This window comes from Ambystoma mexicanum, chromosome 6p (genome assembly GCF_040938575.1).
Source record: "Ambystoma mexicanum isolate Mex_15411 chromosome 6p, UKY_AmexF1_1, whole genome shotgun sequence".
In the NCBI taxonomy this organism is placed as follows: Eukaryota; Metazoa; Chordata; class Amphibia; order Caudata; family Ambystomatidae; genus Ambystoma; species Ambystoma mexicanum.
The window spans coordinates 1,454,248,954-1,454,269,092 of record NC_090935.1 but is presented as its reverse complement, the minus strand read 5'-3'; the positions used below and the strand labels follow the sequence as shown (position 1 = coordinate 1,454,269,092).

Sequence of the window (20,139 nt, the reverse complement as noted above, 5' to 3'; positions counted from 1 at the left end):
TCCTCGATGGATATCTTGCACCCCTCCCTCGTCAGGGTCTGCTACGTCCTCAATCCTTTTCCAGAGATCTCAAATCTATTTTCCTTTCTGTGGTTGCTTTCCTTTATACTTCACTGCTAAAAATGTACTTATGTGCTCTAGCACTCCCTTATTATGGGTGACAGGCTCTGGCCAGGAGCGGGGCATCCCCCTTGTGTCTCTACCACCCACTGTTTGTGGTACTTCCCAATTTTGTCCCTGTAAAGTGGCAGCACACTTTACATATATTCTGGCGGAGTCCCTCCTCCCATTTTAGTGAATAGAGTGCTCAAATCTCCTAAGCTTATGCTTGCGTGCTGCGCACACTGTAGTTGTCAAAGTCAAAATCAGTTTTCTATCCCACCCTCCCTGTCGCCTCCAGTCAAAGGTCCCTCCCGTTCCGTTCACTCACACCCAATACCGCACCACTCTCACTCAATATACTTAAAATACCACACTAACAATGACCCATTTGTGGCCTTCAGGCCTTACAAAAAAATCTCAATACACTAAACCAACACTAAAATGTCAAATACTACTATATCTGAGCTCAATAATTATGCAGAGCTCCTACTTGTTTACCTCTGTGTTCACAAAATAAATGGTACCATCATCTCCCCCCACTCGGGAAGGCTCCCTACACTCCTTTATTTTCCTTCCGTATAATTCGTTAAAAAAAATACAAATAAAACACCCAAATCCTTTTTTACCACACAATCACACACTCCTTTCCATCATTCGCACAATCCCCATCTCTCACGCATATACTCACATATGCGTGCTCACCCAAACTCCATCACAGGGTTCCAACAATGGCCTGCACTTTCTTCAGAGCCACGCCCCGCTTCAAAGAGCAGACAGGAATTCGGTAAAAATGGCTCTTGAACACCTCTAGGACTGACGCATCTGGAACTGGTCAGTGCAGGTGGGCGCAGCCCCTTTGGAGAAGCGACCTGGAAGCCTCTGTCGATGCAGGGGTCGCTGGGATCACATTGGGGTCACCAAATGGAAGGATGCCCCTGCACGCTCAATCCAGAAGAAATACTACCCGCTAGGGAAAAAGGCCCTAGTCCCCACTTGCAAGGATAACAAGTATTTATTTCTACAAAATACAAATGCATCAGCAAAGAACACTGCTGTTGCCGAACGTTCTGCCAAATTGGGGATGTGCAGCAAGTTAAAAGGATGCCTGGCATCATCACTGTTGTCATTATGTACAGTAAAAACCTGCGAGGCTGGTTGGAGTGACCCTATACATGGGAGGTCCACTCCATAGGGGGTACTAGACCATTGGTCCCAGCCTTCTTGTCCATGTCCATCCATGTGGCTGCTGCTGGGCTCGTCATCCGGGATAAAAAAGGCCTAACAAGCAATCACTTATTTCAAAAACAATGCTACTCTATCACTGCAATGGTGCACCTGGCAGACACAAAGATGGGCCCAGGGGGAGAGTCAAGGTCATACCAACTTCCATTCTTCACTCAATCCCAGATGCGCCAGCAGCCTCCAAGTTTCTCCACCCTCGCTTTGAGCTATAATTTCATTACTCCCTGGCACCCCGCAGGACAAATGATGTGACCCAATTGTGAAGGCAAGATAGCTTTGCTTTCGGATTTATTTGATCAATCGGGGGTCTTATAGCTTTATGGACGGTGGTCTGGGTCTGGCTGGCACCGTGGTATGTGTGGGTCTTGCGATGAAAGCCTTGGAGGGCTGTAACTCTAACGTGTGGGTTGTTAGCGATGAGGGGTCATGTAACTGCCAGGATGTGCTCTGCACCCTTCTCGTGGCCTTGCACAGCACATTCTTTCTGGAGCACGAAGGCCTACAGCCTCAGAAACAATACAAGGCATAAATTAGTTTTAAAAAAATGATTAGCAGAGTTAGCTAATTACCATTTTCTTGATTAGCAAACAAACCCATTTGAATAGCAATGGTATACTAATAGGTGTCACTAGAAGTTATTTGTACACGAGACGTAAAACAAGTAACAATACAGTATCTATACCGCTGGAGTAAGACATTTCTGAAAGAGTCAGGCCTTTCTTTACAATTCTGATAGACCTGCGGGTCTAGTAACTAAGTTTACCTAACCGACCTAACGGAAATGCACTCGACTCATGGCAACAGAAGACAAAACATTTAAATGCGCTTTCTGTAAAATGGTGCAAGCCACCAAAAACTCTTTGTGTTTGGCACACAGCTGCCACCCAGAGGCCAGACATGCACAGCGAAATATGTGACATTTAATGCAAACAAAGTAAATATTAAATAAAAGTTTCAAATGTCCCCTGCAAATGGTACTTGCCCTTCATAAAGCCTACTCGAGTGGGCAAGTAGACTTTGCGTGCCCTGGATGAGTGTCTGTAAAAGGTTAGCTCCATGAATGGACACAAATAGATACAATAAAAAGGCGATGAAAACAGTTTGGCTACCTCTCATGTTTGTGCTGTTATACAATGCAATCATCCGAGCAAAGTGAGCTCTGGAGGCTAAACGCGGTGTATGGCATTGCAGCAGATCTGTAGAAGTACAGACTGGATGGAACTATTTATTTTACATTTTTAAAGCGCTCACACAGGCCGCGGGCATCAAGGCACTGTTACAGGTAATTGTTTTTTTGATTTTTTTTTGTCAAAGTTGCGTATTTATAACGCGCTTAAATACCCAGAGGTTTCTAAGCACGGACCCGGGGATCGAACCTGTGTTGCTTCGTGTCGTCTTGCTTCCAAGGCGCGCACATTGCTGCTGAGCTATCCTCACTACGTTGTGTACATCTCGTTTGTCTTGTGTATTCATTATGTAAGAGGAAGGACAGGAAGATACTAAGCAAAGTGCATGGCGTAGCAGGCAGACAACTGGACAAGTTAGGGGCAAAATTATATTTTGTGGCCATCTCACTTTCAGGTTAGCTGGTATAATGCAACAGGGGTGATAAGATAGGATGTACAGGAGTATGGGTTCAGCTCATGGGTTGAGAACCAGTTGCAGATGTATGTGACCAGTAGGTCACAGAACTAAGTTTGCCATTCAAAGTATGTGGCTGTGTAATCATGTACATTTTCAAAATGTTCACTCTTCTATATGATGCATCTTTCCTAATAAAATGAAATCTAGTTGACACTGAGATTAAGATACACTAACCTAAACTTGCAATACTGCAATTATGCATTATGTAAAGGAATGGAATTGCATGACTCTTTTAAAAAATATATAAAGTTAACAAATACTGGTCTTTGCCAGACAGGCTTTAGTTGGCTTAATAAAATTGTCATCCTGATTACTTCTGGCTTGCAATTATTTGTATAAAATAATTCTTGACTAGCACTGCGACACAGGCCTTTGGCACTTAGTGGAGTAGACGATTACTGCAGTGAACAGAGGAAAAAAGGGTGGAGAAAGACCAGAGGGCAGAGGAATGCAGGGTGAGCTGTGCTTTCATTGAACAGGGCAACTTAAATAGCTATCTTTGCTTCACAAGTGTCAATTTAATTAGCAAACCTACAGAATTGCATAGCAAATTGCTATACGACACTGCTTATTTTATGCCTTGCAATAGCAGGCTTGTAACTCGCCAAAGTTTACTCGTGGTAGGGGTTAGGTCTATGTGGGCCATGCAAATCTCTTACTAACACGTTTGGTGCCTTTCGCCGTGCTTGGGCCCACTTACAAAAATGACGGCCAATAACCAAGATGGCGTCGACACTCGCGTCTACTATATAGCTACTAATCCATGCACTACGCAATCATACACTTTCTTGTGTATACACCCCCCTCCACCCTGCTCCCTTGGTGTGCAGTTTACAGTCTGTTTCTCATTCAGAATCGCTAATGGGGTGGGAAGACCATCTCTCCTTCCCAACATGCTTCCCAAATCCGCTGCATATATCCTCATATTATAGTGCGGCGGTCACAGCACAATAGTTGAGTTGAGTATCAAGATAAATTGAAAACACGATAAAAATGTATTGCTGATCGCCAGACAAAAATTGCACTCAATTTTGGGAAAGATCCGTTCAAAAATAAAGAAGTTATTAAGAACACAAAAAAATGCGATTTCAGACTAGTCCCATTCTTTTTTAAAATATTTGACAGAAAAGGGGGTGGCCCCTTCTCCCTAAATGATAGATAAATCTCCCATGGTGCAATGCAGCAGAGTGACTTTTCAGGAATGAAATCCGCCATTTCTTTTTTTTGTCCAATGCCAGATATTCGCGAATATTCAGAGTAATATTCGCGGTTGTCCAAAAATGAAAAGTTGAAAAATGCCATTTGGCACAGGAAAAAGGATGAAATGCTATCAGGCAAGCGGTGGGAAGGGTGGACACCATGTGAAATTGGGGAATCGGGGTGGAGGGCTGGGGACCAAGTGCAGAGCTCGAACATTTTCACATAATTGAGGTTATTTCTTTCATATTCAGGGTTTATTTTTTAAAGTGCATCATACGTATAATAACCGCAAATATTTTAAAAATATTCGAGGTTATTTGTGGTTCATTGATGATTGTGGTTATGGGGAAAAAGTTTTTTAAAAAAAGAGACAGTTAAAAAACTGTGATTAATACAAATGAAAGTGGAATGTTACAGCTACAGTGAGGTGTGGGGTAATCTATTGGGGGAACATGACAAGATGTGCAATATGGCCCTGCCCAGTGAGCATGAAGGCGGTGTTCACTGGGGCTAGTGGGTCCAAAATAAACCTACTGGGGGGAACATGTATATATATTCACTGAAAAACTTTGGTTTAAGTTTAGTTAAGTTGACCACATTTATCGCAACAAAGCCCCAGAAATGTGGGAAGTCATGCCTGGCTTAACTCGGCGCACTCCCATTGATGTCCCCATAATGCAATTGTGTATGTTATTGTGACTCCCTTCTCCTATAATATATATATGCTCTTCGGCTTTTCAATGGGAACACGCCCAGGTAAACTGGTCATGACATTCCAAATGCACACAATTTCAGGGGTTTTGTTGCGATAAATGTGGCCAACTTAACTACACTTTAACCAAAGTTTTTTCAGGGAATTTCAAGGGTTTTGTTATACCATCATTTTGTTTCATGTCACTGGCTGTGGCCTTTGGCCGTGCCCACTGTACAGTTTAAAACATTACCAGGCCCCTAGCCATAGCGCTCGGCCATGGTTAATGATTTTTCATTCCCTACCTGACTGTTGCTGTAATAATATATACTTTTATTTTATATATAACTTTTTCCCCATAACCACAGGTATCATGGCCATGTACTACAGATAGGCACAGTTATCTGTAGTCATCAGATAGCTGCAGTTAAACATTATTCCCTGCCCCCAGTCACTTACCAGGTGCCCCTCTGCTCCTGCCCTGCTCTCCCCACTCCCATAAACGTATGTTTCCCTCCTTAGCCCTTACCCTTGGCCCCAAAACCTTGTTGTTCTGTATGATGCACTTTCATTCCTGCTCGCTTTTTTCTTCTGTAGCCGCAGTTATCCTGCTGAATAACCGTGGCTAAGGGAAATCGTTCGTACTCTTAACTTCGTCTCTAGCCCTCCTCTAACTCTCCAATTTCATATGGTGTCCCACATCGATCAGTTGCATCAAACAAAAATAAATGGCAGGTTTTCAGTCCTGAAAAGCCTCTGTTTTGCATTGCACAATGGGAGATATACCTATATTTTGGGAGACGTGGGCACCCCATTCTCCATCAAATATTTTAAAAGGTACTGGACGCTATAACCCCAAATGCCCCTGGATCTCGAGTCAAAGCTTCATGCCCAAGTTATTTCATCCCTGGTCCAATTCCATCCAGTGGTTTTCGCTGTGCACAGGAGCAAAAATTGGCCTTTGTTTGTCTACGGGAAAATGAAATAGGCACAAACTGTGTTTTTTGTTATATTAATAACTTTTTCATTTTTTAACAGATCTTTCCCAAAATGTCCAGTCGGGGGGGGCCTTCGTCTAAACCCTTGTCTGCAGCATTTCAACCAAAACCGCTGTACGAGTCAAATGTTATTAGCAAATCATTCTTCTGGTTTCATATTGTACTCAACATGCACACACAGCCATTCAAATGACTCTGCACCCGCCCCACCTGCCTCTCTGAGGCAATGAATCGCTGGTAGACTCCTTCCAACCCAGCCCAATCAGCATTCAAAATGCCCCAGATGAAAAGCTTCCCAAAAACTTGTCATGGCCTGTGTCCCTAGTCAAACCCAACCATTTCTTCTTAATTGTGATGTAACACAATCCAGATATGATATTTGACACAAAGCTACACACTGGGCTCTGTGAGTCACATGCCCGACACATAACTAGCTGTGTATCCCCTGTTTCAGACTTCTAGAGGCACAAGCCTGATATGTTGATTATTGTGCTACCATGATCTTGTAAAGGGACTGGCCACCCATATTAAGCTTCAACTGTAATGTGCATTCAATGAATGACATTAAACCACCCCTCCTGCCTTTCTGAGAGCACTCTAATAGGGTGGGCTGTTTATTTCTTTCCTTGCTCTTCATTTCCACTGACCCCTGCCCCACTTAAGACAGCGTACCATTTACACCTTGAAGATTGCAATGTGTGGGGGAGTTGAACCTCCAATACATGCCTCTCTGAGAAAAACGACAAATCTTGTACAGACAAGCACAGATAACAGAGTATTTCCAGGAGGGGCTATGTAAGCTGTAATGCTGTGATATTTTGCAAAGGCTTCATTACACACCTGTTTATCAAAAAGGGCACCTGGTTGATGCCTTGCTCTACCCAGGTGGGTAGTCACATATTAAAGAGCAAAAATGAGCAAGGTCATGGGATACCTGGCTGATGAACGAAGGGTGAACACACACCTATGGGGGTTACACCTTGGTAAGTGTGTACAAGTAACTGTGAATGACTTCTGACAAAAATGTATCAGGACAGTTCCGAGTACTGCAGATAGATTTTTAATAAAACTGCAGTTTACATGTTTGTAGATACACTTAATTGAGAGTAACACAAGATACAAAAGAATTTACACATTTTGAAGGTATAATAACCAGTTTGTGAGTGACACATTTTCAAATATTTGTAACGTCTTTTCAATGCCTACACATCCACTGAGCGGTCCTTGGGAAGGAGACCAGTGGATTTAGTGAGGTGATAGCATGTAATAATAAGCACATATACATCAAAACAATGTAGGGTTGAACAAGGACAACGCAGACAATATAACAGTCAACACAACAGTGTTTCGGCCAGAAAGTGAGCTTGGATGAGCTCTGATGGTGTGGCCTTCATTAGGACGAGATATTCCAAGGTGGGTAGTATCTTGGGAGGTCGGAACTTGGGAGCGCAGTGGCTCAGGGAGTAGCAGTGTCAGGAGTACACTGGAGGATTCTCGAGGTCCTAGAGGTGGTCGTTCCTTGAGGGCCTCTTGGCGCGCAAAATATGGGTTGAACAGGCTGGCATGATCAATCGCAAGCGTGAGGGGCTGGGGTTGAAGGAAGGATGAGCGCTGCAGAGCAAGCTGTCAGCGGCCAACTGATAAGTTACATTAAGAGGAAAACTTCAGAATAAAGGTATCTCTCCATGGGGAAACACCTGTTGAGAGAGAGTAAAATATCTATGGAACAAACTAAATAATGCACAGGAGGAAACTGCATGAAAATTAATGCAAATGTGAGATTGATGGAACAATTTGGGAAAAAAATATATGAACAATAAATACACCAGTGCTTGACTAACTGGAAGTCAATTATTGAAAACAAGAAATGTGTGACTAAACCTTGTATACCAGGAGCGCACCCGGCATAAGTGTTTTTTCAAGTTAAAATATAATTGAATATTGCTACATTCGCAATATAAGCACCCAGGGTGCAGATCCTGGGAACAAACCACTATCTTATTGGCATAAGAGATATCGCCTGAATAGGAATATAAAGCCGACAAGGACTGTAATTTTTCAAGAAGAAACAATCTAGATTTCCTTGCAGTTACGGCAACATGGCTACATAATGCAGCAGGACCTGCACTTACGTTAGCTATCCCCGATGACTATACCATAGTTAGACAAGACCGAGACAACACCTGAGATGGCGGCATTGCTATTATTTTTAAAACATGTCTCTGCCTTAGGCTAGCCCCTACCCATTTGTCACAATCATGTGAAGTTCTCTCTGCCAAATTACAGATAAATAATTCACAATCACTCACTATTCACCTAATGTGAGGAATAAGGGCTGGAAGCTCACAGGAGTAACACGTTTTGTTTCTTAAACCTCCTAGGCAAGTACGGAGGCAAGACTACAATTCCCAGCAAGTCACGGGGGGGCTTGTAGTTGAAATCTCGGCCACAGGTGTATGTCACGTGCGCGTTGCAGCTGCAGTGATTGTGAGCAGCATAAAGGGCAACGGCGCGTAAATCAGGTGCGGCTTATTAACGATCGTGGTGCGGTTGGTGTGAGGAGCAGGTCGACGGAGAGCTGCAGAGCCATGGACGGCGAAGCTTTGTCCCGTTGATTGCTGCAACGAAGCTTTGCACAATGTACCATTGAAGCCTCCAGCGTTCGCTCGCACCGTGCAGAGCAGGTGGACCGGCTGCGACTCACAGCGTGCTACTAATACTCTGAGGTGTCCCGAGGGGCCCTCAGAGATCAGATAAGTGCTGCGGCCATTGTGGGGTGGGGCTCATTATGTACTTGCTTTCACCCGCATTGGATTTGTGCTAGGCAATCACGGAAGGTCTGAGTTGGTTGCTGATAGTGGGTTTATTACCATGATACGAGAGGTTCACCGAGTGCTTATGTGGGCATAATCTCGCCTGTTTACACTTCAAGGACATGAAGTTACGTGTTTATGTATTGTATCAAGCTTGCCTTACGGGCAATGTGTTTTGTCCTTCATTTATGGAGAAATTCCCCTTGTCCTGTGTTCATCCCGCTTGCTACTACATGTGAATGTTCGCTTCTCTGTGTTTTCTTTTAAGTCAAGTGCATACGTATTAAGGTGTGTCTTCAGTTATGCTTCAGGATGTTTAGGTATTAAGGAAACAGGAACCAGACAGGAAGGGTTTTTTCCCAGTGCTTCCCCCTACCTATCCAACTTAGGTTTGCCCTGACCCTTTTCCCGTTTTTCCTAATTTCCCCTACCCCATCCACAACCTCTCCCTAACTCCTCTTCCCCCCACTGGCTGCCACGTGGTGTCCTGTGTACTCCTTCAGACACTTGTGCCAACCACAGTGGGAGGGTCGAATTCATTCGGCTTCTGTGGTTCGGGGGGAGAGTGTCGAGTCCTCTCCTCCCTCGTTGTAAGTGTGTTTTTGACATAATAAGCCACCCCCATATTGGGATACTTACAACCACCCAAGCCAAATGGAGTCGACTCCTCCGCCTTTGGCTGATGTGCTAAAGGCCTTACAAGATATCCAAGTAGAATTGGCACATAACCGTCAAGAGTCAGACGCTTTAAAAGCACAAGTACAAGGTTTAGTGGCGCAGCAAACCCCTTTGGAGGGGCCAAGTGGATCTACAGCAAGGCCTAGGGAAGTAGTCTCTAATCAGAGTGCTACAGTAATTGCACAACCTCCCAGCAGTGTACCTTTGGCAGCCCCTGAGCGTTTTTCAGGGGATCCTCGCAAATATATGATGTTCTTGACTCAATGCAGATTGCATTTTCTATGTAAACTGACAGCATTTGAAACGATACAGGCTAGAACGGCATTTGTGATCTCCTATTTAACGGGGGATGCAGCGGCTTGGGCCATGCCACTAGTTTAAAAGGATGACCATTTGTTATATAATTGGGATGGGTTCCTGGCAGAGTTTGGTAGATTATTTGACCGGCGGGAGGTATCTTTGGCACAGGATAAAGAATTGTTGAACTTGAAACAGGGTAGTCGAGATCTAGTGACTTATATTACTCAGTTTAATCGGTTAGTGATTGAGACGGAGTGGCCAGTAGCAAAACAGACGGTGCTATTTTATGAGGGTTTGAAGGAAGAATTAAAGGATGCCATTGCTCAGGTAGAACCACAACCAGGGACATGTACAGCTATGATTGATTTGGCGTTAAGATTGGATCACAGAATGAATGAGTGAAAAGGAGACAAGAAAAAAACGTAAGTGGCACCCTTTGTGAGACTGGATAGGATTAAGGGAGGTAGGGGAAATGAAGTGGAACCCATGCAGATCGGTAGTATTAGAGGACCTCTATCGGTAACAGAAAAGTAGCAGCGTAAAGCTAACAATTTGTGTTTGTACTGTGGGCAGGCAGGACATTTTATACATACCTTTCCCAACACGCCACAAAGAGGGGCGGACAGCAAAAGAAGCAAGAAGGAAGCAGGAAAATAGACGGGCCGGCCGTAGCGGGAACACCGGTGACAGGCCCCAGTGAAATAAGGTTCCCTAGATGGGTAGCTAACACAATTGGTAATAAGATTTCTCACTTGTATATATTGGTGACGCTGTGTTTTGCGGTGTCTAAATAGGAGGTATGGGCCATGGTGGATTCAGGTGCAACGGGCAATTTTGTGGACATTGCATTAGCAATACAATGGGGATTGACAATACAGGAGAAGGAAAGAGTGGAGCTAGTACAGTTGGTGGATGGATCGCCTTTAATATCAGGACCCATTCGGCAACAAACCAAGAAACTGGAGATGGTGTGCCCATCAGGCCATAGAGAAGAGATTACATTTGATTTAATTTCAGCACCTCAGTTTGGGTTAATTTTGGGCATGCCATGGTTAAAAAAAACATAACCCTCGAATTGATTGGGCGAAACAGATGGTGTGGTTTGAGGGGCAGCAGTGTCAGGATCATATGTTACCAGAAGTAGGAGCTGCATCTTGGTTAGTGGAAAGAGAATCTCCGGAACAAGTGGTGGGAGCAGTAGATGTAGGCATCCCAGTCCAATATAGAGGATTTGCAAGAGTCTTTGATAAGGGAGGATCAGAAAAATTACCTCTGCATCATCCCTATGATTGTGTAATTGAACTGGAAGAAGGGGCCAAATTACCATGTAGCAGGATATATGCTCTCACAGAGACCTAAAATAAATATCTCAGGGAATATCTAGATGAGGTGCTGGCCAAGGGATTCATTCGGCATTCTACTTCCCCAGTCTCCTCACCTTTATTTTTTGTCCCTAAAAAGGAAGGCACCTTACGAACCTGAATCGATTATCGAGCACTAAATAGAGTTACGGTAAAAAATAGATTTCCTTTGCCATTAATTTCAGTGTTGTTGGATCAAGTGAGGTCTGCACAGATTTACACCAAGTTTGATTTAAGAGGAGCTTATCATTTAATCAGAGTGAAAGAGGGGGATGAGTGGAAAATGGCTTTCTGAACTAAATTTGGGTTGTTTGAGTACCTTGTGATGCCGTTTGGTTTGTGTAATGCCCCTGCAGCTTTTCAGTTTTTTATGCAAGAAGTATTGCGGGACTTTATTGATATGTTTGTTATTGTTCATATTGACGATATCTTGATCTACTCAGATTCTCCCGAACAAAATGTAAACAGTGCAACACTGCCTAAACAAGAATAGCAATTATGTGTAGAATTGGAGAAATTTGCGTTTCATGTGAAACAAGTGGAGTTTTTAGGGTATATTCTGACTCCATCTGGTGTGGTCATGGACCCAAAGAAGGTGCTGGCAGTCAAAGATTGGCCATCTCCACAATGTATCAAAGACATCCAATCCTTTTTGGGATTTGCCAATTTCTATAGGCGCTTTATTAGCAATTTTTCTAAAATAGTCACACCCATTACACAATTACTGAAGAAAGCAGTGAGTTTTGTGTGGAGCCCGGAGGCAGATAGGGCGTTTAAAGAATTGAAAGTGGCCTTCACTACGGCTCCAGTATTGAGACACCCAAACATGGAGAAACCGTTTCAGATAGAGAACGATGCAAGTAACATCGCCATAGGAGCCATATTATCACAGAAGGATGAGGAAGGAGTATGGCATCCTGTAGCCTTCTTTTCAAAAAAGTTAACTGGTTGTGAGCAGAATTACTCAATCACTGACAAAGAATGGTTGGCCATTCGAGCAGCATTCTTAGAATGGAGGCATCATTTACTGGGAGCGAGTCATCAGGTGGTGGTGGTGACTGATCATAAGAACTTACAGTATTTCAAAACCGCGCACACCTTGAGTCAAAGACAGCTCCGATGGTCCCAGTACTTTAATGAATTTGATTTTGTGGTGACCTTCAGACCAGGGAGTAAGAATGGGAAGGCGGATGCATTATCCTGGCAACAAAACATTGACCAGACAGTAGGGGAAGTTAAGACCATTATTTCTCCGGAGAAAGTTATTGGGGCGGTCACTAGCCAATTAATTGACCAAATAAAGAAAGCTGTCTCCTATAGACAATTGCAACAGTGGAAGGACAGTCATCCGGCACGTACTGTGCGAGATGGGTTACCCCACCACCAGGGTCATTTGTATTTGCCCACTAAAAGATTGCAAGAAAAGGCGCTGCTTTGGTGCCATGGATCCCCGTTGGCGGGGCATGCAGGTCAGAGAAAGATGCAAAAAATGTTGGTGAAGTATTTTTGGTGGCCTACATTGAGACAAGATGTGGTAAAATATCTGATACAGTGTGAAAATTGTGTACGGAATAAGGCTGATCATGTTAAAAAGAGAGGTTACTTACAGCCATTGCCTACACCAGAAAAAATATGGACTCACATTTCTATGGATTTTATAACTGATTTACCACCAGATAACCAGTTTGATACCATTTGGGTAGTGGTGGATTATTTGTCCAAACAGGCTCATTTTGTTCCATGTATTGGTATTCCCGGGGCAGGCAAGTTGGCTGAGTTGTTCTTACAACATGTTGTTAGGTTGCATGGGTTACCAAAGAGTATTGTTTCAGACAGAGGCTCACAGTTTACATCCAGGTTTTGGCGTGCTTTCTGTAAGATGCTGGGAATCAACTGTGCTCTGTCCACCAGTTACCATCCCCAGACCGATGGTTAGACGGAGAGATTTAGTCAGACTTTAGAACAATATTTGAGAGGTTATCTGGGGATGGTAAGGACTCCTGGGTGCAGGCCCTGTGGTTGGCAGAATTTACATACAATAATACCTTCCACAGCTCACTGGGAATGGCACCTAATGAATGTTTGTATGGGCAGGAACAAAATATGATCCCGGAGCAATTACCTGAGGTTGAAACCATGCCAGTGTTACAAGACCGAAAACAGTTGCTTCTAGCATTCAGGCAGAGAGCATGCACAAATTTGGAAAGAGCCAAGAAAACCTATAAGGAACAAGCTGATAAGCATAGGCAGGAGAGTCCATGGTACAAGATTGGGGACCGAGTGTGGCTTTCAACTCGGAATTTAGCCTTGGTGGGATCTAGGAAATGTATGCCGAGATTTATTGGTCCATACAACATCATTAAGTGTGTATCTGATACTGCAGTGAAATTGAGATTGCCAAAGACTTTGCCGGTACATCCGGTATTTCATGTATCTCTGCTTAAACCTGCAGCTCTGGAATTAAAGACAAAGTGACCTCCTCCTATGGTGAAGGAAGGACATTTGGAGTATGAGGTGAAACGCATTTTGGATGCTAAGAAAATAAAACAAAAGTTATGGTACCTGATTCAGTGGAAAGGTTGTGGATTGGAAGATTGTTCATGGGAGCCGGCAGAAGCAGTGCATGCGCCTCAATTACTGAGACTTTCATAAGAGACATCCACAAAACATTGGACCTGGGAAGAGGCCTGGGAGGGGAGGTAATGTGAGGAATAAGGGCTGGAAGCGCACAGGAGTAACACGTTTTGTTTCTTAAACCTCCTAGGCAAGTACGGAGGCAAGACTACAATTCCCAGCAAGTCACAGGGGGCTTGTAGTTCAAATCTCGACCACAGGAGTATGTCACGTGCACGTTGCCAGCTGCAGTGATTGTGAGCAGCATAAAGGGCAAAGGCGCGTAAATCAGGTGTGGCTTATTAACGATCTTAGTGCGGTTGGTGTGAGGAGTAGGTCGACGGAGCGCTGCGGAGCCATGGACAGCGAAGCGCTGCAGAGCCATGGACGGCGAAGCTCTGTCCCGTTGATTGCTGCAACGAAGCTTCGCACAATGGGCCATTGAAGCCTCCAGCGTTCGCTCGCACCGTGCAGAGCAGGTGGACCGGCTGCGACTCACGGCGTGCTACTAATACTCCGAGGTGTCCCGAGGGGCCCTCGGAGATCAGAGAAGTGCTGCAGCGCCATTGTGGGGTGGGGCTCATTATGTACTTGCTTTCACCCGCATTGGATTTGTGCTAGGCAATCACGGAAGGTCTGAGTTGGTTGCTGATAGTGGGTTTATTACCATGATGCGAGAACTTCACCGAGTGCTTATGTGGGCATAATCTCGCCTGTTTAAACTTCAAGGACATGAAGTTACGTGTTTATGTATTGTATCAAGCTTGCCTTACGGGCCATGTGTTTTGTCCTTCATTTATGGAGAAATTCCCCTTGTCCTGTGTTCATCCTGCTTGCTACTACATGTGAATGTTTGCTTCTGTGTTTTCTTTTAAGTCAAGTGCATATGTATTAAGGTGTGTCTTGAGTTATGCTTCAGGATGTTTAGGTATTAAGGAAACAGGAACCAGACAGGAAGGGTTCTTTCCCAGTGCTTCCCCCTACCTATCCAACTTAGGTTTGCCCTGACCCTTTTCCCGGTTTTCCTAATTTCCCCTACCCCATCCACAACCTCTCCCTAACTCTTTCTTCCCCCCACTGGCTGCCACGTGGTGTCCTGTGTACTCCTTCAGGTACCTGTGCCAACCACGGTGGGAGGGTCGAGTGCTCTCGGCTTCTGTGGTTCAGGGGAGAGTGTCGAGTCCTCTCCTCCCTCGTTGTAAGTGTGTTTTTGACACCTAATATAACGACCGCCTGGTCCTTTTGGTACTTTTGAGAAGGATCTGCACAACATAATCACGAACAACCTTAAACCTACCTCGCAACTACTCCTATTAGGAGACTTTAACTTAGGTTTCAATGACCAAATGGATAAAAATGCAGCAGATATAGTCAACATACTCAATGCACTAGGTCTTTCCCAAAAAGTCAACAAACCTACCCACCTGAAAGGGAGAATACTGGATTGGATGGTGGACTTTAACTGCTCAGCTACCATTTCTTCCATTCTACCGTTATCATGGACTGACCATTCTCTGGTGTCCTTCCACTTATCTACTATAAGACCCACTCCATTGGCTCAGCCTCTAGCGCCACCATGCTCAACCAGAAGTAAAAAATATCACAGTAGAGAAAGTCATCCCTGCCATCCTGCCCACCCTGAATGCTTTGCCAGAAAATCTTGATCCTAGTATCCTAGTTCAGGAATTTAACAATATTATGCTCACCACTCTGGACAAAATTGCTCCCATCAAACTCAGACCTAGTAAACCAATAGCCCACTTAAACAAATGGTTCACACCACAACTTAAAGACCTTTGTATCTTAAAGAAAAAAGTGAAACCGTTTGGAGACTTTGCCCTTCCAGTGAGAACAAAGTCAAATTAACCTCACTCTCTTCACATTACAAGAAGGAAATCTGCCAGGCAAAACGCAAATCCTACGATGAACGAATTGCTAATTCCAACTCTACTATGAAAGAACTCTTCACCATACTCAAAGAATTAGAGTCCCCAAAAGCTATGCCTGATGTTTGTACTAAGGACAAATTCTGGTGTACAGACATCCAACACGCTCTAGCTAATAAAATCAACACGCTCCAAAATAAAATTCAGCAAAAAAAAGAAGTACTGAACCTACAGCACTCACCTAATATCCTCCTGCCTAGCGTTTTACCATCAGCTTACAATACCACCTTCCATTTTTCTAAAATGTACACGGAAGTAGAAAAAATTATCCTGTCACTGAAGCCTTCGAACTGTAAAGATAATATCTGCCCCATTCATCACCAAACTGATAAATGCCTCCTTCGCCACAGGCACCATCCCTGCTAACCTCAAACAATCATCAGTGCTTCCCCTTCTCAAGAAACAGTCATTAGATCCTCTCACCCCTACTAATTACAGGCCCATAACTACGGTCCCATTTCTATTTAAAATATTGGATAAAGCGGCCTATATCCAAATTCAAAAACATCTTGAACTGCACAAACTCTTAGGTAACAGACAATCTGTCTTCCGTCCACTACACGGAACAGAGACAGCTTTAATTGACCTGAAGTCCCAAATAGACGAGCAGAGAGACAAAGGTAAGACAGTACTCCTTTTCCTACTTGATCTCTCTGCCGCACTTGACCTGGTCAACCACAAGGTCCTATGCCGGCACCTTGACTCTGCGGCCCACTTCTCCACAGGAGCTATCAAATGGATTGAGTCCTTCCTGAGCGAGAGAACTATGAGTCTTCTCCCCGTCGGCAGCCGCAGACCCAACACCCATCCTATGTGGTGTTCCTCAAGGCTCCTGTGTCTCGCCAACCCTCTACAATATCTTCACTAAGCCCTTGTTCGATGATCTGGACCACCTCGGTATCACCTACACCAACTATGCAGATGATACTCAGATTCTCCTCCCACTTTATGGGGATCACAGTTTGGACACAGGATTGGTAAACAAAGTATATTTTATCATCCAAGCATGGATGGCCACTCATGGCCTGTGCTTGAACGATGATAAGACTGAGTTAATAATTCTGGGCTCACAGGCCAATATTAAAAAACTAGGCCAAGAATTCTCCTCATTTAATATTGACGGGAACACCATTAAAGTCTCTAAGGAGTTAAAAACCCTTGGATTCTACTTGGACTCCACATTGTCTTTTGATAAACAGGTCAAATCCCTCACCTCCTCCATGGCTTACACCTGCAAGTTACTCAGAGCTGGCAAGCCATTCCTCTCTGATGTCAGCTGCCTTATCTTGGCCAGAGCCCTAATACTTTCTAGAATTTACTACTGTAATGCCTTATACAGTGGTGCTAATAAATCTACCATCCAAAAGCTCCAAACATTACAGAACAATGCCCTAAAACCAGCCCTAGGCATAAATAAAAGAACCCACATCTCCTCCCAAGACGCCAGCAAAAATGGTTATCCACCTCCAACAAAATACAATTAAAAACGCTTTCCTTGACTTACAAAGCCTTTAATAACGCAGCCCCTAGCTACCTTATATATAAACTCCAGAGAAGAACCTCGATCAGAACCACTAGAACTGTGAACGGCAACTGTCTGACCATACCTAAATATAAGCTCACCACCATCAGTGATAATAGCTTCACTGTAAAGGCAGTTACATTTTGGAACTCACGGCCTCAAGATCTGAGAGCCAACCAACCCTACCCACACTTCTGAAAAAATGCAATAAAACACATCATCGCTACTGACCCCTAGTCTCCTAGCACCCGTCTTGGACCTCTTTTGGCCCACATCTGAAGAGACCCATCCACCTGTATTGTTTTTGCATCACTGTGTCAACATTTGAAGACCATGTGTAATTTAGCCTACCTGTGAGCCTAAGTGATTTACGAAGGGCATCACCTGTGTAACATACATTTTTGTACATTGTCTACTGTTTATTTCTGTAACTACATAGGCCATTTTGTTAATTTTTGCTCCCATTTTTGTACATTGTGTATATTTTGTAAGCATGTAAGTACTGTATCTGATGTATATTTCGCAACTTTGTAAGCTTTGCATCTTCATACTGCTGCGCCCTTTTACTTACGAGTCTGGTGCGCATAACAAATGAATAAACAAACAAACAAAGATCATCGGTAGTTCTGATCACCAAATGATCAACACTTTCTGGGGTCCTACAAAAGAGCTTCCCATTTAAACACTCAATTTATAACCAAAAGAGTGGTAAGTACTAGTGAGGCTCTGTGGATTTTGCCCTGGCAGAGATGTCTGGTAACTTTTATCCCTTCAGGTCAAACAAGAAGGTTGTGAGGTACCTCTGCTGCTGCACTGCACTAACCCTAATAATAACATCAGAATCAACATGCTGTCCTTTCACGAGGCCATTAACGGATGGCAGTTGGGGGTTGATGCTAAAGAAAATGCAAGACTAGGTGAACTTTAACGAGATCAGCCTCATAGCAAATATAAATCCCCTTCTCAAAAATAGTTCTAATCAATTGACCTTATATAGAATCACACACTAAAACATCTTTACTTCACCCTCCTGAGAGAACCAACAGGTTGAGGATTGTGACCTTGGCGTCTCATTACTTTGGCACGACAAAAGGAACATTTACTCATACCTTGTCTGAATCCTGCCAGGACATTTCTCTTCTGATTGTTTTTTTCCAGATAAAGTTTAGCTTTTCAGGTATAACTGCTGTGGGAATAAAGATGAACTGGCCAGGGTCACACAGCTCATTTGCTTAGAGCAGTCAAGCATAGAGAATGAGGTTTAGCTGATACACAGACACAGCTAAAATATAACCCTTAAAGTAACACGGTTTAGAAAAGTCCCGGGTATATAAGCAGTTGCAGCTTTCACGCTTCGGGTGGTTTGAGCATGCTCAGAGAAAAGACACGTTTCTGAAGTGCGTCACAGGGAAACCGGAAGAGGAAATGCGAGAACAGCATTGTGGGAAAAGAGAGCGCGAGCCGGGAAAGGAGTGATGAAGTTCGGGCGTATGTCCGGCAGAGTGCTGTGGACAAGAAGCAGAACCCGGGCGGCTTCTTGTGTCTTGTCCTCTTGGTGTGCTCGCTAAAAAGCTGACACGTATTTCATCCAGTCGTAGTTTAAGGCGAGATGATTCGGGTCTCCCGAAGAGTATGAAAAAGAGGCCTTTGAGTCTCCCATATGAAAGTCAGAACCATCAATACACCCCGCGTTAACAGCAAAATTACCAATGTGATTTGGGTTTCTTGGAGTAAAGAAGTCGTTTTGGAAAGTACCCTGTGTTGTGACTGGAGCTGCGGTCACGCAGGCCAGTCAGTCCATAGCTGGGGCACCCAGCACATATCTTGACATGTTGCTGCGGGCTGGCTCGAGCACCTGAGCCAGCTAGTGGGGCACCCACCTTCCTTGGTGGCAGGGATCATCCTTGTTGGACCGTGAGCACACTGACCCCGACCATGGCATGGGGGCACACCAGCTGGCACCGACGTTGCCCAGCAGGGGCACCGGCTTCTCCCAGCAGGGTTGCTCCCCTGGGTGCAAGCTATCGTGGACAGCGTTGCCCAGCAGGGGCACCGTCCTGGTGGAGGCCATGGCCCTGCAGGGCAGGCCCTCAGCCAGCTACTGGTTAGAACGACACGGCACACCAGAGTCAGTTAATTCCACTCATTACTTTTATTAGTTTGGTCACGTGGTCCTGGACAGCAAAAGCCCTGGGAGATGCCATACTCCCAGGAGGGGTGGCACACCACTCTCCTCCTTTTCCATAAGGAACAACCAAAAGACATGCAACACTGGACCTCAAAACAAATGAAATCACTAACAGCAACACTTGTGATTCTGGGTGCAAACAACACTTGGATACATTTATGATCGGACAGTCGCACATATAGAACATGCGTTTTAGTATGTAGACATCCTTGAGGGGGACAGCCGGGTTGGTGGCGCGTTGGGGGTTTGTACATATCTTTGAGGGTGATAGTCAGGGTTGGTGGCACGTTGGGGGTTTCACCACATTATTAAAGACCCTTTATTAACCTTGGTGAGTGAAACCTAAAGCCACTGACAGACACCACTGGCAACTTTTGGCACCCTATAACTCCTGTCCACAACACGGATGTTGACAGCTTCACATAGCCCATTTACGGGTCTATTTTAAGCAAGTCTAGGGTCTGCAGGCTCCTAGCCTTCATGTGATGTCTACTGAGTCCATCTTGCGCACTTGTGGAGTTGCAGGAAACCAATTCTTACTTTCACCGGTATCGGTTCAGGGCAGTCACACAACAGTTCAGGGGCCGGCAAAGCCACACCTGGGGGCACCAGGGGCCACATCAACCTAGTCCACATACAGTGGGGGCAACCAGGGGCACGGTACTGGTGGCGGACGATGGGCCACTCCTTACGCTTCCCCTTCCCCATAGCGGCGGCTGGCAAGGAGACACTGATGGCAGGGTGTCTGGGCCACAGCCTAGGAGGGGGCACAAGCACTCGTGAGATGTTATTCCCCTTTCCTTTCCATTCTACCTTTTCTTATTTCTTTGAGTCACCACCA

The 20,139-nt window shown here is 44.6% G+C and overlaps 1 protein-coding gene across 1 annotated transcript in view; it reads right to left on the bottom strand.

The window, feature by feature from the left end:
* LOC138510522 (zinc finger protein 417-like) overlaps positions 1 to 18,646 on the bottom strand; it is a 318,227-nt gene extending 299,581 nt beyond the window's left edge. Inside the window, exon 1 of the mRNA XM_069626236.1 lies at positions 18,220 to 18,646. Within this exon, the coding sequence (XP_069482337.1) occupies positions 18,220 to 18,243 (24 nt within the window). The 5' untranslated portion in view covers positions 18,244 to 18,646. The remainder of the gene's footprint in view (positions 1 to 18,219) is intronic.
* Between the last annotated feature and the right edge of the window lie 1,493 nt (positions 18,647 to 20,139).